The sequence below is a fragment of the Sorex fumeus genome, unplaced genomic scaffold, assembly GCF_029834395.1.
Source record: "Sorex fumeus unplaced genomic scaffold, SorFum_2.1 ptg000078l, whole genome shotgun sequence".
Classification (NCBI taxonomy): Eukaryota; Metazoa; Chordata; class Mammalia; order Eulipotyphla; family Soricidae; genus Sorex; species Sorex fumeus.
Genome location: NW_026606135.1, coordinates 4576629 through 4604048, shown reverse-complemented (window position 1 = coordinate 4604048; position 27420 = coordinate 4576629). Strand labels below are relative to the sequence as shown.

General features: G+C 43.2%; 1 protein-coding gene across 1 annotated transcript in view; it reads right to left on the bottom strand.

Annotated features, from left to right (window-relative positions):
• WDFY4 (WDFY family member 4) overlaps nt 1-27420 on the bottom strand; it is a 249490-nt gene that overhangs the window by 91634 nt on the left and 130436 nt on the right. Inside the window, exons 39-43 of the mRNA XM_056130445.1 lie at nt 24321-24398; nt 13863-14069; nt 12173-12224; nt 9465-9631; nt 58-206 (exon numbers count right to left, since the gene is read on the bottom strand). Of these exons, the coding sequence (XP_055986420.1) occupies nt 58-206; nt 9465-9631; nt 12173-12224; nt 13863-14069; nt 24321-24398 (653 nt within the window). The remainder of the gene's footprint in view (nt 1-57; nt 207-9464; nt 9632-12172; nt 12225-13862; nt 14070-24320; nt 24399-27420) is intronic.

Sequence of the window (27420 nt, the reverse complement as noted above, 5' to 3'; positions counted from 1 at the left end):
CTAATGAGGAAGGTTCTAGCTCAAGGTGAAATCTATAGGAGAGGTTGGGGAACTCACTTGGATAGGCAGTGACGGGTGCAGTAGACATCACCTACAGGAGACAGTGTGAAGTTCTCGCAGATATAGAAGTGCTGTTGGCCAAACAGCAGGACTGCTTCGAAGACCAGGTGGCCCTTCACAATCACCAGGGAATACTTCTGTGTCACCTGGACGAATAGACAGTATCAGAGGTAGCTCATGAACATGCAAAGCAAGCCTCTTGTTCTATGGTAGGCTGGAGGGCTGTGACCCACCAGCTGCATAGTATTGTACTATGTATACAAACACACCACACTTTCATAAATCTTTTATCTGTCATTGAACACTAAGTTGATTCCATATTTTAGTGCTTCAGTGTTGGACTTGATGCTTCAGTGATTAGCTGTGTGTTTATATCCTTTTGAATGAATTTTTGATGTTCTGGGGGTACATTCTCAAGAAGTAGAATTGCTGGGTCATATGGTAACTCTAGTTTTACTTTTCTGAGAAACATCCATATTGTTTTCCATAGAGGATGAACTAGTCAAGATTCCCACCAGCAGTAGACAGGATATTTCACCCTTAAAATAGGTGCAGACTACCTTGTGTCATGTACTACAAGTGTTTAATCAATCCCCTATTGATTTAAATAGTTTTTCAGATGTTTTTGATGAGATCAACAGTGTTATGGTAAATGTCTTTGTATGTATGTCACGATAAGACACACACAGAGATATGAAGTCAATGTCCTTGAAGTAAAATTGGAGGTGACAGATGGGGATTTTCTTTAGTTTGACTAGTCCAAGATATTGCCAGGATGTCTTCCTGCACTCCAATAAACATCTTCTCAGGGTTCTTAGGGTGATGTCAGATTGCTTAAACCTTTCCCTTTTTCCCATCCTCAAGTTCACCTAGTAATACATGGCATCAACTCCAAAATCGCTCCTTCCCTATAAAACCTCAGCCTCACTCAACATCTCTCTGCCAACAGTAGGGGGTGGAAACACATTTCTATGATCTCCTGGTGCTTTTCTTTAGGGGAGAATTAAGCATAAAGAATAAACCAAGCCACAAGAAAAATGTCTGGTGAGAGCTGGGTTAATAGCTTAAAAATTGATTCTTCTAGAAAAGAATGGCATTTTAAAAACTGGAAAATGAACCCAAGTGAACTATTACCTGCTCTTCCATTTAAATTAGCCCTGAGAGGGCTCCATCCCCAAGTTTACTCATGATTAAGAAATCCCTCATGCCGTGAGTCTATCGATCACTTTAAAAAGAGTGGAACTTCTGCTTCATAAGTAGAATTTTTTTAAGCTTGGCTGGATGGTATATTATCACTCCAGATAGGAGAATAACTATGTATATGTCCATATCTGGCCCCTAGGTATAGGAGGAGCTGGTTATATAGAAATCCAAAACTGCCAGTGCTGAAGTTCCCAGAGCAACAGTGTGCTGGAACATTCTACAGAAGCTCCCGCCAATACATACTCCCAGTATCAGTCCCAAAGTGCATACCGACAAAAGGGCAGTTCAGCTGGTAGCCTGCCATTCTTCCCTGTTATTCGTTGGCAATTCAGTTCAGTGCCTAAGTTACTCATTGGAAACACAGAGGCAGCTAGTTCAGAAAAAATGTGCCCATGTGTGTGCTCTCATATGTGTGCTTACAATCTCTACAAAAGCAGCTTCACCCTACTCGTACCTGCCACATACACCTTTCTACATATCTGTTCCCCGAGATCTAATTTTCCATGCATTGGTAGGCTGGCATGTGAAAACAAAATACCTTCTATTTATTTTTAAGGCACTGATGACTGAGGAAAAGTTAAGTATCAAAACAGGAAAACTATTTGAATGACTCTACGCTGGCCACCCATGATGCCTGGCTGATAATCTAAATCTTCCTTGACCGTTTTCAGATGGAGCATTCTGTCCTACTAGTGATCAAAGAAATGTATGCGAAAGCTCCAAGGAGCTGTTATGTTTTACAAACTAATTTAGCAAACACAGGAAGAAATGTAACCTGTGGATCTTTTGATGGCATCTTATTTCTCAGGCAGAGACAAGGAGCAGGGATGCCCCCTGCCTGCGTGCCTGTGCCACTTGCTTGTACAAGTCTGCACAAAACCAAAGACTAGCTGGGAAAGACTGGAAACTGCATGAATGGGATGTAAAATTCATTACAAGTCCCTAAAACTGTCAAAAACAGTGTCTAGCTGGAGCTGCATCAATTTAGGACCGGCTCTTTGGAAACTAGAGAACACTTCTAGCCAGGGAGGCTCTAAATAATAGAAATAGAGGCTCTAAACCCCAACATCTCTAAATAACATAAAATGTGGACATATATTCTAGAAGCTTCTAAATATGAGAAAACCTACGTAGCTATGATAAGAGATGTTTCCAGACTACAGGCCTGGATTCTGAGTCAGCAGTTGCATAGTGGATCTTGGAATCTGCATTAGAATACATAATCCAGAGTAATCTGCAGGCGATTGGAGGACCAAAATAAAGAGCCTCATGGACACCAGTCAGGCTATAAAAGATAAGGCCTCATCTCCTGTCAGCATGTTGAGCCTGTCACTCCCTCATTTATTGTTCATAACTTCCTCAAACTGGTGTGCGTTGGAGTCTAGCGCATGCCCCATGCCTTGCTAGGCACAAGAGGGAGTCAAAGCACACCTTCATGGTCTAACCAACAGGTGAAGAAAAACATTCAACTTTTCCTGCACATTATGGAGGTGCAGGGGGAGAGGTGCCTGAGCCAGATGAGGAGAGGTAACACCAAGGCTAGATTTAGGAGTTAAGAAGATAAGGGTAGGAGTATTCCAGGGCACAAAGTATTGTACTAGTTAGACATGTTTGGACATTCACAGTCACGGTCCTCCCGTTGTTCATCGATTTGCTCGAGCGGGCCCAGTAACGTCTCCATAGTGACACTTGTTACTGTGTTTTGGCATATTAAATATGTCACGGGGAGCTTGCCAGGCTTTGCCGTGCGGGCGAGATACTCTCGGTAGCTTGCCGGGCTCTCCGAGAGGGGCAGAGGAATCGAACTCGGGTCAGCCATATTGGCCGCGTGCAAGGCAAGCGCCTATCCACTGTGCTATCGCTCCAGCCCGTTTGGACATTATAAGAAGATAATTAAAGAAAAAAGGTTATGTGCATGTGTTTGATCATAAGGGGCTGTGACTATATATATGAACATATGAAAATATGTGAGGATAGAAGGGTGTGTATGTGTGTGTGTTGTTTGAGTGTGTCTGATCATGTGGGGTTTGAGTGTGTGAATATGTGTGAGTGGAATGGCGTCTGGGTATCTCTGTGACAGTACATGATTGTGTGGGGGTGTGAATGTGTTCAAGCCTCTCCCTCCCTGTGGGTCAGGGGGGAATCAGTTCAAGAGGGGCCCTGTGTATTGAGAAAGCCACAGAAGGGATCTTTGGAAACAAAATCAGACCTATTTGCACAGCCCTGTATTTTGGTCATCCTGGTGAATCGCCCAGATGGGAGGTTACTACAGGGATAAAGGTTAACACATTTCTCCAACTGCTACAGACAACCTCAGCTAAAAATACCCCGAAGAGCTTGATGCTGCTCTCTGCTGCCCAGAGCAAAAATAACTTCCTTTGCCTAAAGCTGATGGCTTTCCACCAAAGACAAACTTAGATTTTATATTCAATTTATCTTTAAAAAATAAAATAAAGTTTCATTGTTCATGTTATTAGGGAGAGCAGCAGCACAAACTCTCCCTGGAGCTCTGTGGACACAGTCTTGTGGCCTTTTATTTATTTATTTTACTCAGAGCCTCACTTCTGAGAGCAACTGCGTGGAGAAAAGTTGAGGGGTGGTCCCTAACCATGCAGTGACTGGCAAGGGTCCACAATTAACATGCATTAAATAAACCACTCCTCACCTCCCATGGAGCTGTCTGCAGGAAATGTGTTTGCAGTTCTGGGAATCATTAATCAATGACGCAAAGGCGGCACCGAATAATTACTGTTCCAGGTATTGCTGGAGGCGATCAGAGCTTCAGTGTTCACACTAAAGAAGGCGAACTGCCATTCATGGTTGCAGCCCTAAGCTTGCCTTCATTCCTTTCTGAGCAGGCCACCCGAGGCCTGGAAGTTTGGGATGCCAGAGAATCTGCCGTGCTTTATCCAGTGAGGGGCACGGAAGCAGAACCTCCTGAATGGCAGGAGTAGATGGGGTAGGTTGAGTCAGGCAGGTTCTGCCAGAGTTGCCCACCCAGCTTTTGAGAAGGCCACATGAATGCAGCTTCTGAGATTTCAGAGCTTAGAGACACCTCCCCTCCCCACCCCCTACACACCCAGTCATGGGTCAGCTCTCACTTAGAAATGGAGAAAAGCACATGGCCACAAAGTCCCACGGAAACATCTAAATTAGGGGGGTGACCTGTGTACCACCACTGTATGCCACAAACTCCTCATGCTGCAAACACACAGGCAGATGATGTGGCTCAAGCAGTAGATCATATGAGGCTATGGGTGTGAGGTCCCCAGTACCACTTAAGCACTGAGCCCCACCAGGTGGGACCCTGACAACAATTGACAAAGAAATGTTTCAGGGCAGAAAAATAGTACAACCTGGATTCAGTTCCTGGAACTACATGGTCCCCTGAGCATCACCAGGTGTGGGCTTGGAGACCCCCAGCATCTCCAAGCCCAGATGGATATCCACAGCATGGTGGGACCCAAGCTGCAGCCCTTCCTCAGGCTCTTGCACTGAACGGACCACCCAGATGGCCAAGAATCACCAGTGGGGCCCCCTACATCCTAAAAACAGTTTCGAACACCCCCTCAAAATGTCCTGACTCAGGCAGAAAGTGCTGACCTGGAAAACATGGATGCAATCACCCTCATCCTGCCAGTCCTCGCCACCCCTCCGCGCCCCCTCCACACACACACACCTGACGTGTGCAAACCTTCAGTCTCTTTGCTTCATGGTTGAAGGGTTAGCATGACAATTTTTCCCTCCCAAATTCCAATTCCCATTGTGGACAGTAAGTGTAGAGGACAAAGACTAAGCTATTGGGGTGGGGATGGGGATGCGGGGAACGGGGGTGCAGGAAGGTAGGTGCACCCTTGCTGTGCCCCAGACTGTGAGGCCAGATGTGGTAAGGGGCTTGGTACCTGCCCTCCTGGGCCAGCATTAGCAGAAAGGTTTGCAAAGGAAGCGTGGGGTTCTGCAGGCAGCAGCCTCTCCAGGCCCAGTGTGGGAAGGAGAGAGCAACGGGAGACTGATGAAACGTCCAACACAGTGAGTTTGGAGCTAGTAGAGAGGATGCAAAAGCCACATGAACCTGGAATAAAACTGGTAGGAGGTCAAGTGCCTGCAACACTCCAGCCTGTAACCCCTGAGACTTTGTTTTGCTTCTTGTTGTTGTTTAAAAAAATAATGAAGCCTCCCTCATAGAGCCATGGCGAGACTGGGTGAGACTTGTCTGAAGAACACACACAGTGAGGGCTGCAGATATTCAACCATTACTACCTCTGCCAATAATAGCAATAAGACTAATCTTTTAGAAACTCAGAATGAGATTCTGGATCCAGCCCGAAGACTGGCCGGGGGCTGAGCTGCATTGATTGTGCCATTGGCCTCCTAAGTGGGTGGAAAAGAACATCCTTCCCTGCTCAGCCACATCTTCACCTGCTCCTGGAGGTGCATCCCCCCAAGTCGGGTCCCCTAGACTGTGCCAACCCTTAGACCAGGTTCCAGATTCCAGGGCTCTGAGAGCAGAGCCAGGTCCTGACCGGCACCCCAACTGTGGTCACCTGACAACTGTGCTCTTGGATCCAGCTGACATTTCCGGAGCACGAAACTCATAGGCAGGAAGGGGAGAGACATGCATGACTCCCAGCCCCGGCCTGGGTAGAAATCACCAGCTGACTCAGACATGGGCACGGAGCTGTGCATGAGGGGAGGCCAGCAGCAGGGACAGTTTGACGGGGGAAGGGAGGGGGGGTCACAGGGACATCTTAACCAAAAGGAGAATGTTGAAACAGGAAATGGGAGGGACCTGGGCCATGAGGTGTGAGGAGGAGTAGGGAAGGTCACAGGGGCACCTCTGCCCCTCGCCCAACCAGCACCCATTTCACACCTGGCTCTCAGATCTTGACCTAACGTCGCTCTCCAGGCCCAAATTCCTGGCGTCTGTGTCCTTGCAGTCCTCCTGACTCTGACTTTAAACTCAAGACCTCCTTGTTTTCACCACCCGTCCACCCAGGCCTCAAGCCTAGAATCATCTCTCTGACCTATCAAATGTCACAGAAGGCTGAGCAGGGAACCTCCCATCTGGTTGCAGCTCTCGTGGGTTCCCCTCTGACCCTCTGTCTCTTCCTCCACCATCTCAGAAAAGCCTCAATCAGAGCCCTGAATCTCCCATTGGGTCCAAGCACCTACCTGCCCTGCTCTCCTGGTCTCCCAAGAGGACCCAAAGGGAGGGTCAGTTTGGCAGTGGTCAGACTTGAACCTCAGAAGCTCTGCAACTTTTGCACTAATAGGCCTTTTCCTGCATTCCCTATGGACAAGAGTGTAGGTCCTAGATATGCACCCATCCATCCCTCCTTGTTGGAGAGAGAGATCAAATCCCAAGGTACTATTAAAGACACAACCACAGTGACCTCAGTGATGAAAGAGCAAAACTGTCCCCCCTCTACACACACACACTGAGCACCAGATAGGATAGGAACATCCCTTTGATCTTTAGCACAAACTGCCAAAGGGCAGAAACTCATTTTAAAGAAAAAGGAAGTTAGACTCAGACAGACCAAGTCTGTCAGTGGTGGAGCTGGGGTGCAGTGGGCTGGGTTTACACAGTGTTCTGCTTAAAGCTTAAAGTCCCCAGCCCCCGGGGAATCCGGCCCACACAGGCTTGGCCCACTCCACCCACACGTGCTTCTCTGAGAAGCAGCAGTGCCTGATGGATGGTTCCACGACCTTAGACAAACTCAGGCTGAATTGAGAAATTCCCTCTCTCACAAGGGACCTTGAAGCAAGCACAGCTCTAGAAACTCACCCTGAGCCATCAAACCATCAGGCAAAGCATGATGTATGACAACACCAGGATTCCTGTGTTCATGCACGCAACTTCATCCCCTGCTCCCCGGAATTCCACAGCCCAACCCCCAACCCAACCTCCAACTGCCCCCCCTTACCCCCATCAGCAGACAAGGGGCCACCAAGCGTTAAGTGGGAAGAGAAGAGCATCCTTTGCACACCCCTGCTGGGTGCCAAACCTGAAGAAACCTGAAGGCTGCTACCATGGCAGATCCCACCCCTCCTTCCATTGGCTTCCCACGGTGGCACAGCAAGACCTAGAAATGAGTGTAAGTATGAGGCAGGGGAGGGGAGAATGGCTCTTCCTGTTCTGTTGCCTCTCAGTGACTGGGAATGTCAACCACAAGCTTCAGATTCTTATTCCCCAAATAAGGCCCTGGGGAGAAATGCTGGTGTGGTAATCGCTCCAAGGCAAGACTTCCAGAGACCAGGACAGGAACTGCACCAATAAGACAGAAGCTCACTGGAACTGGCACTGTGGACTCCAGACCCATTCCCAGCTCAACCCCATCAGGGCAGGGGCCACCAGGCTGCCCTCGGGAAGCACATGGGGTCAGACATCTGCAGAAGCTCCCCTGAGAAGAGGCAAACCTAGATTAGGTACAGCACCCCTCCCCGGTCCTCCCCTACCCCAAATAATGACTGACTCTCCCCAGGGCTAGGTAGTGTGCCTGGGTGGCAGCTGCATTCCACAAGGTCTCCCCTGTACTCTCTACCTGGAGAGTCCACAGAAGAGGGGAGGTAGGGACATGGCAGGGGAAGTGAGAGCAGAGGTGAGAAGAGGCAGGCCAGGCAGCAGGGGCCAGACTGCTGCCCTGGAGAAGGCCTGACCAAGCTGTTGGTGGTTTTGGAGATGAAGGAAGAATGTGAAGCCAAGACTGGCCCCAGCCAACAGACCGTAGAGAAATGCAAGCACAGTCCCACAGAAGTGAGGAGATGGATTTTGCCCACACCCAAGGGCTTTGCGGCAGACTGGCGCCTGGAGCCTTGAGTGAGAAATGCAGCCCCGCTAACCACAGTTAAGCAGGGTTGTGTTTGGGGCTGGAGCAACAGCTCAGCGGGTAGGGTGTTTGCCTTGCATGCAGCTGACCCAGGTTCAATTCCCAGTATCCATATGGTCCCTCAAGCTCCGCCAGAAGTAATTCCTGAGTGCCTGAGCCAGGAGTAACCCCCGTGCATCGCTGGGTGTGACCAAAAAGAAAAAAAAAAAAGCAAGGTCGTGTTTAGCCAAGACTTTGGAGAAAACTGTGATTTGAAGTCACTAGGGGTGTGATAATTTGTTACACAGTTCCCTGAATACCTTCGGGACTAACCCCCGAGTCAGAACACTGCTGCATGTAGCACCCCCACCCCCTCCAAAATCACTGAGTCTCCCCAGGGTTGGATAACACACCTTGTACTATGAGGGTAAGGTGGGATTTGAACAGTCTGTTTGGCCCTAAGACATGTGCTTCACTAACTTGCTTAGTCCTGGGTAAGAAGGGCCCTTCTCTGGGTTCCACACTTTAGGGACTGTGCCCTGACCCTTCTCCAGTCATACAGGGGACACACACTCCCACAGCTCAGCTCTCCTGGCTCAGCCCAGGCCTTCCAGACAAAGAACTTCCCTTCCAACTGCCCAGTTTGCCCCTGAGCTGGGCACACTTCACAGTGCCTGAGGATGCTCACCCAAGGCCTGAGTATTGCCAGGGGGAAGACAGCTTCAGGGAGAGGTGCATGGGCACAGCCTGAACCCAGAGGTCAGAGTATTCATGCACTTTGATTCATACTTCATGGAGGTGAGAGGGCACCCTCAGGGTAGCCCTCTAGTCCAGCTTCAGGCAAGGGACAAAAGTCATACAGGACAGAAGAATTCCCAATTTGAAACTGAAACCATCACTCCCTTCCCTGGTATAGAGTGCAGTGTAGGAAATGAGAGCTAATTTCACTCAACAACTTATACTTGATGTGGATCTTTCAAATATGCTGATGCTGGGGCTGGAGCGATAGTGCAGTGGGTAAGGCATTTGCCTTGCACGCAGCTGACCTGGGTTCGATTCCCAGCATCCCATATGGTCCCCTGAGCACTGCCAGGAGTAATTCCTGAGTGCAGAGCCAGGAGTAACCCCTGAGCATTGCCGGGTGTGACCCAAAAAGCAAAATAAATAAATAAATAAATACGTTGATGCTAAATGGGGTATGGTGGGGGCTTCTCATCACCTCCATTGCTGTGTGTCTACAAATTCAGAAGCACAACTGTTCTTCCAGTCATTCATTTTTCCCCCTTTTTTCTGGTGATTGGAGAGAAACACTTTCCCTGTGAGTGAAGCAGCTCAGTGCTTTCCTGTCTGATAGATCAATTTCAAGGAACGCTGCTGATGGGCTGATATTACCTTTTCATGATCAAGAAACTCTTGTAAGATAACTTGTCTTTCCCGACACAGTTCCAAGAAGTCTTCGGAATGCAGACTTTCATGTAAGGCAGGGAAGAAGGTCAACTGGGTGCAGTCCACGGCCACCTCATCAATCTCGCCTTCAACTCTCTCTGTGCTCAGCTCATCTGCAGCAGCAGGAAGAGACACAGGGTTTGGCATGAGCTACCTGGCACCAGGAGGTACTGAGAGGTACTGAGAGGTTTCAGGGGATATGTGAGTGTGTGGATCTGTGGGGGCACTGCTGTTTCTGACTTAGCTGTTCCCTAAACTTATACTACCATAACATTCCCTGAAGGGAGTCACTTTGGAAGGTGAGCTATGCTGCAGCCACGTTGAAGGAGACCACAGGGCCACGTTTCAGATTTTATTCTCACTAACCAATAAGGCATCTGCCAAGAAAGGGGGGTGGAAGTGGGGGTGTGGACTTTCTGAACTCTCTTAAAACAGTGACTTTTTCCTAATTATAGAAGTGCCATCTTCCTCGTGAGCAAAAACTTGAAAAATGCATGGTATTCTGAAGAAAAATAAAAGAAGAAATATCACCCTTGTGCCAGAGATAGTGTTAATAATAGAGATCCCACTTAGTAATAACTCTCTCTTTGTGAGCTAAGATTTTGTGTGTGTCTTTGGGCCCCACCCAGTGGTGTTCAGGAGGATTTATTCCTGACTCTGTTTTCAGGGATCGATCACTACTGATGCAGTTAGAAAGCCATATGGGGTGCTAGGAATTTTACCTGATCAGTTGGCCATGTGCAGGGCAAATTCCATACCTGATTCACTGTATTTTCAGTGTGTAAGATACTTTTGATGACAAAAGTAACTGCAGGTTTTTGGTTTTTTTTTTTTAATATCTAGTCCTATCTAGATGATCTATTTCATCTCATGCTCATGTTAAGAATAGGGCCATGGACCACATTTGCAGCTGTGCAATACTTCATAGGACACACCCTACCCATACTCCAAGAGTACTGCATCACATTTGATGGGATTCAAAATAGGAGGCAACCAACCTTAGAGAGAAAGATTATATTATTTAAGTTCTTCTTTGGGGCAGGGATTGGGGTTTGGGATGGAAACACCCGAAATATGATGGTGGGAAGGTGTAATGGTGGTGGGATTGGTGTTTGAATATTAAATATAATCAAATATTGTGAACTATTTAATAAATTTTTTAAAAAGTTAAAAAAAGAATAAGACCATGGAAAAAGATGAGTTTCTTTGCTTTAAGTTCCGTTGCTTTAAGTCTGCAACTGGAAGCAGAATGTGAGCACAGTCTCTTTGAGTCCAGAGTCTGATCTTTTCATTTCTAACATACCTACTGTCACCATTTGCTGTATTTACTCCTAACATATCTTTTTTTTGTGCAGGTTGATGCAGATGCACACACATGTAAACATCATTTTTGGACATGAGAGGAACTATATAGTACATTAAGTTTTTTTCTACTTTCTTTCAACTGAAGATTCCATCAAGAGCAAGTTCTCATTTCATTAAAACTTTGAAAACAACTAAAAGAGCTGTGTCATATTCTATTCTATGGCTCTTCTACATCACCCACCTGCCTCCTAGCTGTAGAGCTATAGATGGTTTCTGTTTCTACACTACCATGAATTCCCTGTGCTGCAATTCTGTGTATCCAGACTTATATCCGAAGGATGCACCCTGAGACATAAACATTTGGGTTCCAGATAATCACACACCTAGTAGGTGTAGGCCTCAGTGTAGAAGAGAAGCAAACTGTGCTTTGTGGGACTCCCCAAGTCAACCTGAGTATCAGAGCCCAGGAGCTTCTCACTCAGAACTTAATTCCTGTAGAGTAGTTAGTGAGTTCTTTGGCATATCCAGTACTAAGGTACGAAATGAGGCAGGTTTTGTTTGTTCTATGGAGCCGTTATCTGCCCGTAGCTCAGGCTGCAATTTAAGAGAGTAAAACTCAATAAAGAGGTGTGTTTTATAAAAAATCTGAGTCCTGAGACTTTGGTAGAAATATACAAACTTTGAATTTGTGTGTGTGTATGGAGAGAGAGAGAGAGAGAAAGAGAGAGAGAGAGAGAGAGAGAGAGAGAGAGACTGTCTAGATGGTTTCATGCTAACATGGCACCTGGATTTTCAGCAAATCAACTCAACAAAATTCCTTAATGAGAATAAAAAATAAGAATACAAAGAGAAAGTATAAATCATTAAGGATGATTCAATGTACTGGTTTCTTTTTTAATTTGGGAAATGATAACTGGATTATTATATCTGTTGCACTATTAATGTTTAGTATAAAAAGTCTTAAATATTTATTATATCCAATTTTGTTCTAGAATATCTTATTTTCACCTGATACATTTTCAGTCACTGACTGATGATGTTTTTGTATTGTTTGGAAGATACTATTAAGGTTCCCCTGATAAGACAAGTTGACAGGATAGTTTCCTAGGTAAAAAAAAATATTTCACTATTTCCATTTAATATAAAATTCTTCCCCAATGGACTGTCTAGAAATGGAGTACAGTCCCCTTCCTTCTGACAAGTCTAGCAGTGAAAAGAATCTGAGCTCTGCCTAACCTAGTATTTATTTTTCTGAAATATTAATTTCATACTTTTAAGAAGATACTAAATGAAACCTATAATTGATTTCAATTATTAAATAAAATAGATAAAATTGATCAGCTGGGTACCTTGATTTTCCACATCTGTTTGAGAAAAATTCCTATTTCTTTCTTGGTTCTTCTGAAATAAAACAGAAAAAATTAATTAAATTCTGAATATTACCTATATGCTCTGTACTCCCATTCCAAGATTCATGAAAACCCACATACATACACCCATGTGATCCCTTAAAATTGCTCATATACTCAGACTCAGAAGCAAGGGGAGAAAAATGCTAAATCCTAAAGGACCACAATAAAATGCATGTATTAATGTTCCTGAGTCAAAGGGGAAAAAACCCACAATCTTCCATTAAGTAGGACTTACAGTAATTACCAAAGAAGATGCCAAAATGGGATTAGACAGCATCCTGTGTGTCTGTGGTACAGACCAGCCCAGAGCAGAGAGCAGGAGTGTGGTCTGAGACAGGCCAGAGCCAGGTTTCTCTGCCAATCTTTGGCTTGTCCCAGCACAGAGGGCATGCTGATCCTATTACCTCCACTTCCTAATAAGAATATTGAGGAAAGTTTACTTTATACCACCCAATATTTACTAATAATACATTAAAAAATGTCCACCAAATAAATCCAATAGTTTTCTAAAAGATCTACTATGGATAACATATTCTGATTTGACCAATTAGAGAATAAACTCAACAAGGTGATCCCAAGTGGATAGGGAAGGAAATATCTAGTGTTTTGGTGTTTGGACGGCTACCATTTAAAAATATCTTTAATCGGGAATTCTAAATAAATTTACAGGTCTTCCTTTATATACATCACCAAATGAATCCAACTGTTTTCCTGTTCTATAAAAGGCAAAAATGTGAGTTTGATGACACTGAGTTTAAACTTCATTAGAGCAAATTCCCAGGGACTGCCCAGATTTTGTTGCTTGGGAATCCACATAGCTTTAATGTTATTTGAACTAAGTGGGTCACTGACTACAGCTTGCAGAAATAGCTGAGTTCCAGATACTTCCATGCTAAAGGAATGTTTAAAAATTTGCTTGTACAATAATACAAAAAAGTATATGATTTTTGCACAATAATTTAAAAATGTTAAAGGATTTGCCTGTTCAGTAATGCCGATAGCAATGACGCTGTGAGTATTCAATGACAAAAACCCTTAAGCATGCAGATACCTGACTCTTCCCAAAGACTGCTGTCCAGATTATTCCACTGGACAATTTAGACATTCACATAGTAGTGGGTCAGTTTCACACAGTTTCCACTCTCTCTTTAATTAGTTCATTCAGGGTATAGTTGTTGCATCCCTTCTCTATATCTGAAATGTTTAATGATTCTTGTCTTCTCTTAAACAGCATCAAGAAGAATTTGCAGGGTCAGAGAGATAATACAGGGGTTAAGGGATGTGCCTTGTATGCATGCAGCCAACCGCAATTTAATCCTCAGTAGGACATGCTTCCCCAAGCACCCTTGGGAGTGAATTCAGCGCACAGAGCCAGGAGGATCCCCTAAGCACCACACGGTGTGGACAAATCCTCCCTTCACACCTCACAAATAATAACAATATAGAGCCCCCCCCACCACACCATTCAATTGTGTACTATCTCTCTCCTATATGCCCATGCTACAGCATTCCAAAAGAACACCTGGCAGTGTTCTAGCAAGCATGGCCCAGGATCGGCAAACTAAAACAACGCTGTGCCACATCTTCCAAGGAGAAGCAGCAGTGTGGTGCTGCAACTCGTGCTTACCTTGAGCCTTCCTCCACCCAGAGCATCAGATGGAAACAAGCGTCTAATGCGCTTTCTCATGCGAGCAGGTCCTTCTCGCCAATCCAGTTCCCACTGGGAGCAGAGGGTGGCTTCTGTCTTCTGGCCCCACAAGCCCAGTTCCCCAAAAAGCTGCTCCTGAATCTTGTCCCAGTCATTGGCTGCCTTGATTTCTCCACATTTCCGCCTCTGGGAAGAAAATATATATGCAATGTTACCCCTAGACATCGAGCGGGTCCAGTAACGTCTCCTGTGCTATAGCACAGCGGGTAGGGCTTTCGCCTTACAAGCGGCCAACATGGCCGACCCGAGTTCGATTCCTCCGCCCCTCTCGGAGAGCCCGGCAAGCTACCGAGAGTATTTGATATGCCAGACACAGTAACAACAAAGTCTCCAATGAAGACGTTACTGGGCCCGCTCAAGCAAATCGACGATCAACGGGAGGGCCTTTACTTACTTTTTTTACTTTACCCCAGACATATTTTCCAAGGGACCTGAATAAACCTCCTGGAGTGAATAAGCCAAGGTTCTACATTCCCTACCCAGCTCAATAATTATTTGAGAAGAAAACCTCCTGAAAATGCTCAGGAGAAGAAATCCTGTCTTGATTTGAAAATATTTGATCTGAGACCTGAGAGATAGTATAGCAGGTAAGCACTTGCTGTATATGCAACAGACTTGAGTTCAGCTCCCTGCATCCCACAGTCCACTAAGAATTACCCCTGATGTTTCACTAATAAAAATTTTTTAAAAAAAAAGAATTATCCCTGATCCCACCAGGAGTGATTCCTGAGTGCAGAGTCACGAGTAAGTCCTGAGTACCACTGAGGTGGCCCCAAAACAAAACAAACAAACATCAAAAAAGCCCAAACATTTGATCCAGTTTGTGGGAAGAAAAAGCAAGAACAGAAAACAATCACTCATTTGCCCTTGAGAGCCAAAGGACTGCAGGGTGCTGGGCAGAGAAACAAGGGCCTGAAGGTCAGGACACTGTTCATTAGAGTGGACTGAACAGTTCTCTAACATGGTAGACCCAGAGGAAAAGCTGTCAGTGCCACTTTTTCTCATCTAAAAGGAGAGAGAATTTCACCAGACTCCCTCCCATCAAAATGATGTGGCAGATGCCTATTCCAGTTGTCAGGACCTAAGGCATAGATTAGCAGACCTGCCCCAAATGGGATAACTGTAAATCTGTCTTTGTACTTCAGATTCTCTGACTGTCAAATGAGAGGTTTAGCCTAGTTGATGCCTGAAGAATGACCTTTCAAATTATAGTGTCATCTGCTTCTAGAATGTTCCAGGAATCTAGAATGCTTATTGAAGTTCTAACCTTTAATTTTAATGAAATTAATCCCAGCTAATATCAATGAAATGCCTTATAACTTGCATTTATGGAATCCTATACCATCTGCTTCAGTATTAAACAAATCTTTCAAAATACATTGGCTCTCCTTGGCTACTTTTGTATGCTTTTATACACTGTGAGGTTCTCTACATCACCTGCCAAGGAGACACTTCAACTGGAACAACAGAACAAACTTTGTCTGCAGAGTGAACTTTTATAATTATACACATATTTGATGGTATTCTCCCTGCATTTTAATTTTAGTCTTTCAGGAAACAGAAAGACATATTTGTTAAAAATAAAAAGTTCTGATCTTAAAAAGTCAAGTTAAATAGAAAGTAAATTCATTACTATTGTATAGTTTGAACCCTCAGTTGCTATATCTCATTTCTTTTACCCAGAGGAAGTAATTTCTATTATCTTCCCAAAGGTAACAAGTCTTGAGAGAAGTGACTTCTCCCAGGATGACCAAATGACAGAGCTGAGATCTCAACCTATTTTGTTTGATTCCAGAGGTTTGCTTTAATGTGCATGTTATTTTCTATGAAGGAAAGAACCTGCTTTCATTTTGTTAATGCATGATTTATTCCAGTATTACTTCAAAGACTAGAAGACTTTGATCTAAAACTTGCCAATCAGTTCCATTTTGAATGGACAATCATTTACCAAACTTGGACAATCACTTGGAAAGAAACAGAAGGTAGAATGTCTACCAAATGGGCTTTGGCATGGAAGGTACCTAGATTTTCATTATGCTTCTGCCAGTCATTAGAAATTTAATCTTGAAGGGACTTCAGTTGTCTCATAAGTTAAATTTCATTAACAATAATATCATAAAACCATGGGTTTGTTATACTTCAAAAAAACTCATGGGTTTATGAGAGGATTAAATGAGACAATATTTTCAAGAGTTTTATATGAGAACTATCTCTGCTTAAGCCATCAGTAGTATTATTGTGAATAAAGCAGATCCTATTTCAAAATAAGATTATTTGGTTTCTGTGCAGTGGTAGCACTTTTCACAACTCCAATAATAAGAAACTCCAGAAAATGAATGACTGTCCAATGTCTCTTACAGGAAGTTAGGTATAGGAAATGAACACTTGGGGGAAATGTTTCAACTCTCTGGAGATTGTCTGTAGTGGCCTATTGAGCTTCACAGAGGAGGAACAATCCTAAACTACTGATGGTCCACCCTGATTTTCAAGTTGGCCTTTAGAGGGTAAAGATCCACCCAAGATTTTGCTCTGTATCTGAAGTGCACAGCTTTCTGAGCCTTCATCATCATAGGCTCCAGGTTCTGTGTGGAGGATCCACCACCAGGCAGACGCTTGTCAGTGCTTAGTTCCCTGAGATAAATTATGGTTTAGTCCATGACAGAATGTTGCCTATGGTCCAAATACAGAGAAGGGGAAGGATGAAGAGCACAAGTCTACATCCCTATACCTGCAAGCTGCACTAGAATCAACCTTTATTTGACCGTGGCCCAAGTTTAACCTTTTTTCCTTTTATTGCTCCCCTGTTCTCTCAGCTGCTTTCAAATTCTCATTGTGTGGACTCCCACTGATGTGATTTTCACCTGTGTCCCTTTGGAATATCATTGGGGCCCACAGTAGGGTTATATTATCCCCAGTTAAGAAACACTGCTCTAAAATGCGCATGTTTCTGCTCAAAGTAAGGTCATCTCTCTTTTTTTTTTTAACTTTTTGGGTCCTACCCAGCAATGCTCAGCTGTTATTCCTGGCTCTGCACTCAGGAATTACTCCTGTAGGTGCTTGAGGGACCATATGGGATGCCAGAGATTGAACCTGGGGTCAGCCGCATGCAAGGCAAGTGCCCTACTCATGATACTGTCGCCCCGGCCCCAGTAAGGTCCTCTTAAGTCAAAGCTCTGAAGATCCAATGTTACCCAGAGACACAAAGCAAGGGTTCTGAAGTGTCCAAGACAGCTGTGATTTTTGACTAAATAAAAATTCTTGAATAACATTTCTGAGATTTCCCTCTGGGCAACCTGCCCCCTTTTCTTTCAGACCCTGGTGCTTCCACTGAGTTCTGGATTCAGGGTTGAACCTGTTGACTAAAGCTGTCTAATCTCAGTGGTGGGTGGAACAAAATGGACTAGAGTAGCATCCCCCAGAGATTGAGGTTATTGCTCTCTGGAGCACATCCAGAGGAAACAGTGCAGAGGGTGGGGTCAGGCACATCAGGACTACCTGAGCCAGCACTTTTGGAAGTGTCTCCTGCTATAGACACTGCTTGCAGCTTCTGCACTGGGATGGGACATTTGATACCACAGAAAATGGTTTCCAGCTATTTACATGAATTTTGCCTCATTCTGGAATAAATTGCTAGGGAAAAAGTAAGAGCTCACCTCAAACTCACATGGTCTCTCAGTTCTACTATGTCAAATGTGTTAGCAATATTATACACATGTGTTTGTGCTTATCTTAATATGCATGTGCATGAGAGAGAGCATAATTAAAATGCCTGGGTCCAGCATTTCCTTGGATTTTTCAGTAACAGAGGATTTCCTGAAAGCCAGAGAGATAACACAGTGGGTAGGAATAACCCCTGAGAATTGCCCAATGTTGCCCCCCACACAAATGACAAAAAAACACAACATTTCCTTTATTTACCAAGTCAGTTTAGGTGGAGTTTCTGACTCTTGTATCTGAAAAATCTGCTATAAACTGAAGGAACATGGACTAAGCTAGAACTTATGGCCCCTTAGATAGCCTATAGGAGAGAGTGCCCCCATCCCACCACCCCACCTCCCCGATAAATAGAAGGCCTACTAAGAGGTTCCAGGCATCTTGCAAAGAGGACATTGAAACAAAAACAAACCAGTATAGATAGAATGGGGGCCTTTTATCTTATGATTAGATATTATGATTAGAACTTCATGTAAGAAGAGGATGTTTGGGATCAGAGAGACAGTACAGTGGGTAGGGCAGTTGTATTAACCCAGGTTCAATAGCTGTCATTTCACATAGTCGTGCCCAAGCACTGTCAGGAGTGATTCCACAGTGTAGAGGCTGGAGTAAGCCCTGAGCACCACAAGGTATGGCCCCAAAATATACAACAACAAACACAGGATGTTTGCTTCTGGGGTTTGGCCACTACCGGGTACCCTGGGCCACAGCCGAACTAGAAGGCAGAGGGAGGGTGGCCTTGTGGCTTCAAGGTGGTGGCCATGACTTTGCCACAGGATTTACCTGGGGAGAAGAGGGCAAGAAAATGAACTGAATAATCACATTTTTTGGAACTGGAAAGCTATGAAAGTTAGGGATAAAAAGATGTTGCCCTAACACAATGTGAGACCTTCTGAGAGAGAAATGAACCAAGTTGAAATAATGAATTAATTTGAAGCATGCAGGCAGATAGATAGGGAAGGACCTCGCATGGTAATGAATTCCTAGAAAGCAACAAAACCCAATAGCTCCAAGGCTGCAAAAACCCACATTGTGATCATAGGAACTAAGGCCTGATAAGACCTTTTCTAGTACCTGAAAACCAGTCCAGACCCAGAGGAGGCTGGTTTTGGCCTCTGAGAGAAGCTCCATAGAACAAAGGTCAGAAAAGGAATATCAAAGAAAACCATCAACTACTCCCAAACCTACCCCCTTGGCAACCACCTATGGATTCTTAGCTAGGTAAAAGCCCCACAGCCCTACGTGGGGTGGCTTGGAGAAACCCTATAAAAACTTGAACAAAGGAGACGCACATATGTTGCCGGAGAACATATTGCCTGCATACGTTGCCTGCATCTCTCTTCTTGAGATATGAACTTTCATACTTTCATATCTAGTGCTGGGGTGTATTCTGGGGTTTCCTCTTCACTAAGAAGTCCATGTTCTCTCTTGCGTGTTCTCTCCCTCTTTCTCTCATCTCTCTCTCTCTCTCTCTCTCTCTCTCTCTCTCTCTCTCTCTCTCTCTCTTCCCATACTACACCCTCCTTAGAACTCTCCCCCCCCTCAAAAAAAATCTGTTGTGCTTCATTGATGGTCTCCTCCTAAAATTCTTTTCATTGAGGAAATGGCAGGAACCCAAAAGTCCTGGATAAGGTCTAGCACTGACATTCTTTTCCTGCAAGAAGCAAGGTGCACAGCCGACTCTTACCAGTTCTAGATTTCCCCAACCATCCCCCTACTGGCAGAGGTGGAAAAAGAGCAAATAGTAGATTTCCTTCTTGGAGCTTCTGCCTCTCTCCTCTCCACCTCACATACATCACCTAGGTTCGCCAGCAGCATCAAAGTCACCTTTGAACTGCTGAGGCTGGATTTGGGAAGGGAGATCTATACAGAAGGCTGAATATTGGCAACAGTGTTGGAAAGAAAGACACCACGAACCAGAAGGGAATAGAAGCTGCTGGGTATATAAGCAGGAATCTAGAGAAGGAGAAGAGCTGAAGAGAGGTAAGGAAGGAAAACGAGTTCCTGGACACCTGGAACCAGATGTCCTTCTAGAATTAGTTAGGGCATAGGTGATGAGTATTTGTCTTGACTCAGACAGGAAAGGGAGATCATTTGAGATCACTGTCTAATCTGACTCAAAGATCATGTAAAGGGTGAAAACTGGCAGAAAGGTGAAACCACGGAAGAGACAAGCTATGGAGTAGTAGCTTTTGGGATCAAAGGATTTTATTTAAAATGCAATCAAGACTAAGTGATTTAAAGTAACTAGAAAAAATGCTTCCAAGACTCCTGTGACCAAATTCCTGGGTACCTATCCCAGGAACACAAAATCATGCATACCTGTGTTTATTGCAGCATTATTGGCAATGGCTAAGATCTACAAACAACCCATCAATAATAGGTGAGTGGATAAATAAATCACATATGTGTGTGTGTTTGACAAACAATGGAATACTAATCAGCTACAAGAAAGATAAAATTTTGTTATTTATGGAAACTTAGATGAAATCAGAGACTGTCATGCTGACTGAGTCAGAAACAAAAAGACAAATGTCAGATGAGCTTGTACATATATATGGAAATATAAGGAAATAAAGCAAGGAACTAGATAATCCCTTATGGAAACCAACTCTAAGACATGGTCAGTTGGGATCATGGTTGGGAGATCTTGGCACTCTGATGGTGTAATAGCACTGCTAGTAAAATAATAACATTGGCACTATCATAAACATTTATATATTTAATCATGATCACAACCATCCTGTTGTTCGTCGATTGCCTCGAGCAGGCTCCAGTAACGTCTCCTTCGTCCTAGCCCTGAGATTTTTTTTTCAAAAGTGCCATATTCAAGGCTCTTTCAGGGTTAGGAGAATGATACCCATCATTGTTACTGGTATTTGGCACATTGGGTACACCACGGGGAGTTTGCCAGACTCTGCCATGTGGGCAGGTTACATTCAGTAGCCTGCCAGTTTAATATTTAAATGTAATAATAAAATAATGTACACCTATTTCAATTTGTGAAAGTGATAAAAAAAAGTTTGTGGCTACTTTTTCTAAAACTAAAGGACAGGGAAGAACATATCTCAATAAAATTTCATTTATTTATTCACACTTGAATAAAACCTTATCGAATAGGTGATATTTGATTTCAAGTAAAAACTATAGAGAAAGCAGAAAAACAACAGGTTGGTCTGGGCAGTAAGAAAGCAGAACAAAAGCAGCTAGACCACAGAAAAGAGAAGTAATCGACTTTAAAAAAAAGCCCAGGGGAACATAGGCTGCCTCAGTTTGAAGAGGCTGTTTTCAGCAGCACTTCTCAGCACTTCTAAATAGATGAGAACCTGGGGTCACTGAATATCAGAGCTGCATGAGTTGCTGGTGTCATAATGTCTCTTGTACTAACTTCCTGGGCACTGAGTAATGCCTTCTTAGTATGCTGTGAGTATCTACCAACTCCAGTGACTTCTGGGAAGTGAGTGAAATGTTAAATCAGACAAAATTCACTGGACTTATCCAAGGTCCTCTAAATAGGCCCCTTTTGTGGGGGGACATTTTGGCGGTCCTGTTAGAAGCTGACAGTGAAAAATGTGTGAGATTTCACAGGACGATTTCTGCCTAGAATTTGGACTTGACTATTATACACTGGGAAGATATAATACCCCTTAAAAATGGGGTGAGTGCTCCAGACCCCATTATCTCTGGCAGACAGTGATTATATCTGCATTCCTTTAAAATCAAGACAATTTGTCTTAAATATTTAAACACTTGGAAAGTATCCTTATGGATTAACCTCAGAATGCTTATTTTCTCAAAAATACCTCAGTCAATAGAAAAACACTGTATAACTTTCACAAGTACTCTCCGATCCCTGGTTATAACTGTTGCTCACAATAAACCAGATCAATGTTCTAGAACAATTTCTCAACCTTTTTCCAAATGTGGCCCACTTCTAAACTTGTTCAGTTCCTGAGACCCCCCTGTCCTATCAGTTAATACCCCAGTCTTGTGCCATGGCTCTCTATTTATACAATTTTTACTTGTAGCCCCTGGAATATTCTAGGAGGTCTCCAGTTGAGAAATGCTGTTTTAGAACACTGAATCCTTTTCTACAGACTTGCTGAGGCTTAAAGATTTAGAGACGATCCTACATAAGCTTCCAACATTGGAGATACCATGAAATACCAAAGAACTCACCATCCTATCCAAACCAAACCCTCGAGATTCTCCCAACCATTGGAAGGGAAATGGTCATATGTTCAATTAGAGGCTGATTTAGAAGTTGGAAAAAATGACACCACCTCTCTTGAGTGCAATGCATGTTAAAAGATTTTGGACAAGTAAAAGGATGCATTACTCCAGTACTCTCCAACTCCATCCTGATACCCACCCCACCCCCACACCCAGGAACATTAAATTTTTTAGCTTTCTTTCTCTTCCTGAATGAAGTAGGTGACGATTAGTAATGGCTCATTGATGTGAAAAGACCTGCCTGAGGGTCTTAATCTAACTTAACTAAATAACACCTAATTAAGTCAGTGTCCTAGCACTTGACAACATCCTTCCACCATCCTTTGACTCTTCATCCTCCCCAAAGCAATAGTCCCTTCTACCTCAGAGCTCCTCTCCTTACAAACAATTGAATACTGTCTTCATCACCTGGTCGATGACTATTTCTTTACTTGGTCCCTCTTCTGAGTATTACAAACCTTCAAGTTTGAGCAGTGTCATTGTAATCTCTGCCTTTCTGGTAACTGCCACTAGCTTTGAAACAGAGTTCATTGTAAAGTAAATAACATGATTAATACTCTACAATACATTTTAGCCATCACTCTTAAATTTTTGCTAAAAAATGAAACTAACTAATGATTAACTTCTTTGCAATTCCATAACCACATATGGGACACATGTTCTCTGCCAACCATTATCTAAGCACTTTCTAAATGTTCTTTAATCTTTTCAGTTAGGTAGTGTTACAGCATCTTAAATATGGGACTAGAGCTCAGATTGCAGATTTGGATGGAGCAGACCTAGAGATTTGAATAACAATCTCGCTGACTTGACCACCAGAACTCCTTACTTTTGCAGTACAATAAATATGCCCACAGTTTCTAAACTTACCCTCACTGGTGGTAATCATTAATCTTAAGACAGAATGCAAAAAAACTCAATATAATGCATATCTTTTCTTGTTCTTAGTCCTTCCTTTCCTTCTCCATTTCCCTATGCCTTCCTAATTCAGTCAGAAAAATCTTTAGTCAGTTAATTTATGTCATGCAGGTGTTTTCAGACTAGGGACCTACATACATGCCCTTGTCCTGGCCAAAATAATTTCCTCAAAACATTACAACTGGGGCTGGAGTGATAGCATAGTGGGAAGGGCATTTTCCTTGCACATGGCCGACCCGGGTTAGATTCCCAACAACACATATGGTCCTCTGAACACTCCCAGGAGTAATTGCTGAGTGAAGAGCCAGGAGTAATCATTGTGCATCGCCAGGTATGGTCCAAGAAGAAAAAAAAAACATTACAACTAAAATTCCTCTTTTAAGTCTCAAAGGTACCTTTCTTGAAGAGAGTCTCTAGTCTGTCCAAATTAAATTCTTTCTCTTCTCTAATCACTCACTTTACATTTATTTTGCTAATCACAAGTATAAACATATATTTGTGAAGTTATTGGATATGTGTATGTATATATACATATATGCATATATGTGCATATGGTATTGGAAATATATATCACTGTCATTGTCCTCCCATTGTTCATCTATTTGCTCAAGAGGGCCCAGTAACATTGTGAGACTTATACTGTGTTTGGCATATCAAATACGTCATGGGTAGCTTGCCAGGCTTTGTCGTGGGCGCGAGATACTCTCGGTAGCTTGCCGGGCTCTCCAAGAGGGGCAGAGGAATTGAACTCGGGTTGGCCATGTTGGCTGCATGCAAGGCAAATGCCCTACCCACTGTGATATCGCTCAAGCCCATATACATCTATATTACTGGATATCCAATACATCTAATATTATGGATGCATTTGATCTATATCTATATCCAATACATATTCTACAGGGTGAAGAAAGAAAGGATATATATATATATATATATATATATATATATATATGTATACACACACGTGTGTGTGTGTATATCACTGTATCACTGTCCTCCTGTTGTGCACCAATTTGTTCAGGTGGACACCAGTAAAGTCTCCATCGTGAGACTTCTTGTTACTGTTTTTGGCATATGGAATATGCCACAGGGATCTTGCCAGTCTCTGTCATGCAGGCGGGATACTCTCAGTAGCTTGCCGGGCTCTCCAAGAGGGATGGAGGAATCTGAGAGGTAGATTCATGTCTGTGCTTACAAATATGCATCTAGAACAAAATCTGAGAAACCCCAGCTCTAGTTGCATATACGCTAGTGGATAAATGAGTGAGATTATGGACACAGTATCTCCTCAGTTACTACTGCCTACTTAGCTATTGCCCATATCCTGAGCTTCTAATACATAATCTGAGTACAAATCCACTTCGCAGGTAATTTAAGTAGGACTAAATCATTGATGATCAAATTATTGACCCTATCGATTTAAGCTAAAATCAAGGGTCCTTCCTTTTTTATTTCAGGTTTAAGGTGAATTCCAGTCTGCTATATGAAAAATGGAACTGTCTTGTTTCCTACCTGCACATGATCTTTGTATAAAGATGCATAGAGTTCTTGTCCTCTTCTTCTGTGGTTCTCAATGCAAGACACAAAATCCTGGAAGAGAAAGAAAGTTAACACTTTACTAATGCTGTGGTTTTGTTTTTAATTTTTATGAGACACTAAGCAATGCTCAAGACTTACTCCAGGCTTTGCACTCACTAGTAGCATTCAGGGGGACCATATGGGATGCTGATGAACAAAGATTTTATGTATGCTAATATATTTACACATACATACATACTTATAGGTTGCTTCCATTTATAGCTACAAATTTTTTTTCAGTTAAACAGTTTGATTGAGGGAGGATATTAATTCTAAGGAGAAATTGGGGTTTTTGAGAGAAAGTGAGAGAGAAGAAAATAAGAAAGTTCAAAACCAAAAGAAATTCATTCCCTAATGAAAGACGTTGGTAACCCCAGGATGGAGTGCCACAAAACAATAGTTTTACACTAAAGCTGAAGCACCAGTGATTCCAGAGTATCATGCAACACATAGTGGCATGCACCACAAAGTAATAAAGGGAAGAAGCTGCAAAATCATAGTAGATGGGCAAATAACTTAATGTTTCTAAAAAGGCCCTCCCGTTGATCGTCGATTTGCTCGAGCGGGCCCAGTAACGTCTCCATTGGAGACTTTGTTGTTACTGTGTCTGGCATATCGAATACTCTCGGTAGCTTGCCGGGCTCTCCGAGAGGGGCGGAGGAATCGAACTCGGGTCGATTCCTCCGCCCCTCTCGGAGAGCCCGGCAAGCTACCGAGAGTATTCGATATGCCAGACACAGTAACAACAATGTTTCTAAAGTTTTGTCATTTATAAAATGGCATATGAAATGTTATAATGGCAAGATGTTGTAATTAAATTGAAACATTCCATAAACTAAAAAGGGTCATAGAGGAGGATCTTTAGGATGAGATTGGTCATGAATAAGGTCAGTTGATAAAAACTCATTTAAATATTCTATTCATAATTAATATTTATAGAAGCAGTTATATGAGTTTATCTTAAATCTTTTCTATTTAACTAAATCTCTGTCAATATTTGCTGCAGCCCAGGACCATTTACACCAGAATTTCCAAAGTGGGTGATACCACCGCACTGGAACCAAGAAGGAGAGTAGTAGCTTCCAGTGTGATTGTGGAAGTTCTATCTGATTGTTTGCTTAAGGAAGGTAGATTTCCGGGAAGGTGAATGATGTTTTTCTGAAAAGGAGTAGTAGGCCAAAAAATTTTAGGAATGTCTCTGATCTGCACTTTGCTCAGACACTACATCTATGATTTCCAAGTTTATTCCTTGCTTTTTAGTTTGGGAAATCTTCATTGTCCACCTATTGTTTTCCAGACAGTGGAGTACAAAAATGAACGCCATATATGATTCTGTGGATGAAATGGAGGAGATCTTAATGAAGTGCTGGCATTGCCATTGGCTAAGTAGGAAGACTACAATACAAGTATGTGAATGTACTGACGGGGCATGGCATTAGAAGAAGGTTGAAAAAGACACAGAGTGGTGACAGTCAGTACATATTCTACAGGATGAGAAAAGAAAGGAGTGGTAGCCCACAGAAGCCCTGCAAGAGAGATGACGAGGCTCCTCCTGCTCGGAGGCTGGAGAAAACGATGTGAAGATTACCGAGGATTTGCAGTAAGAACACTGGACAGTAAAGCGGATCACAGTTGATGCTGTAGCCACGGCCAGGTTGGAGTAAGAAGCAACAACGGCTCTGCTTGCCCTGGAGCAGGACAGTGAAGACTTTGATGCACAAGCAAGAATGAACCAAGAACTCCCGAACAGATTAGCTAAGTATATTCATAATGCAAATATGTGGTAGCTTATGGTCTGCTCTCTCAACAATATAGCCAATTGTTTAATATCCACAAAGCAATTTACAAGTGACAAGGGAGTTTTCCTCTGTAATGTCACATCTGATATTTAGTTCCATGACACACCTATATCATGATCATTCCTGTTTTACAGAAGAGAAAACTGAGATTAAATGAGGGGTAAATCCATTAACACAGAAAATGTCTGAGTCATAAGATAAATCTTTGGGCTCTGCCACCATGAGCCTTTTTCCCAGGTCCTTTCCACCCTGGATACCTCCATAATGCTAAGTAGGCATTACTTTCCTGATGATCCCAGACAGTCATCGCACGCAGGAAGAGGAGACAGGAAGATGTCAGTCTGGATCTTTCAAGGGCAGAGGCCCATCTGCCTGAGCTGCAGTGAATCTGGTACATTGATAAGGGACAAATTCAAAGCAGACTCTGCATCCCTTATGGGAGCTAAATGGTTATTGCTTAGCAACTGCCTGTGCAGTAAAGAGTATGAGAACCTCTGAAGTAGAACAACTAGCCTCCAAAAGCCATCACGAGATGCAAGGGGGAAACTTGATTGTGTTAAAATTGCCAGTGGTACATTCTTAGAGGACCTACTTAAGAAAGGATTTAGCTTTAGGACACAGATCAGAGTCCAGTAAGGGGAACAGGGCACATTCCATCTGGAAGCAGACTCACCTTTAGATTATCATACTTGGTGGTATCCACTTTTGCCAGGGTATTCCTGCAACTGCCAGCTGCAGCTGCTAGTCACCTTCCTACACCAATTTTCCCACAGGAAATACATATTGTCCACTGATGACAATTATTACACTTGTTGGTTTAAAGCATCATTAGTCGTGTAATCACAGATATCACAGAAACAACAAACGCCAATATATTAAGAGAAGTAGCTCAGATTCTATTTTTAAAAAATGGTGCTATGATTCCAGGACTGGGCCTTTCCAGCCATGCAGTACATATGCCTATCTGGTACTAAGCTCAAGAACAGAAAATGCCATGTCTTCATCTGCATTGGCCCTATGATGTGCTGAAACATTCAGCATCTCATTGTAATTCTTTGACTAATCATTTATCTCAAGAAAATCAAAAGATGCATGCCCAGATAGCAGTGGGCAATGTTTTTCGCCTATCTCATTTATAGTAGCACCAAATGATACTAATTATGTGCCAGTATTGAATATGAAAATGAAATATGAACATGAAAAATCTATAAAAGTAATTCCAAGATCAAAAGTAT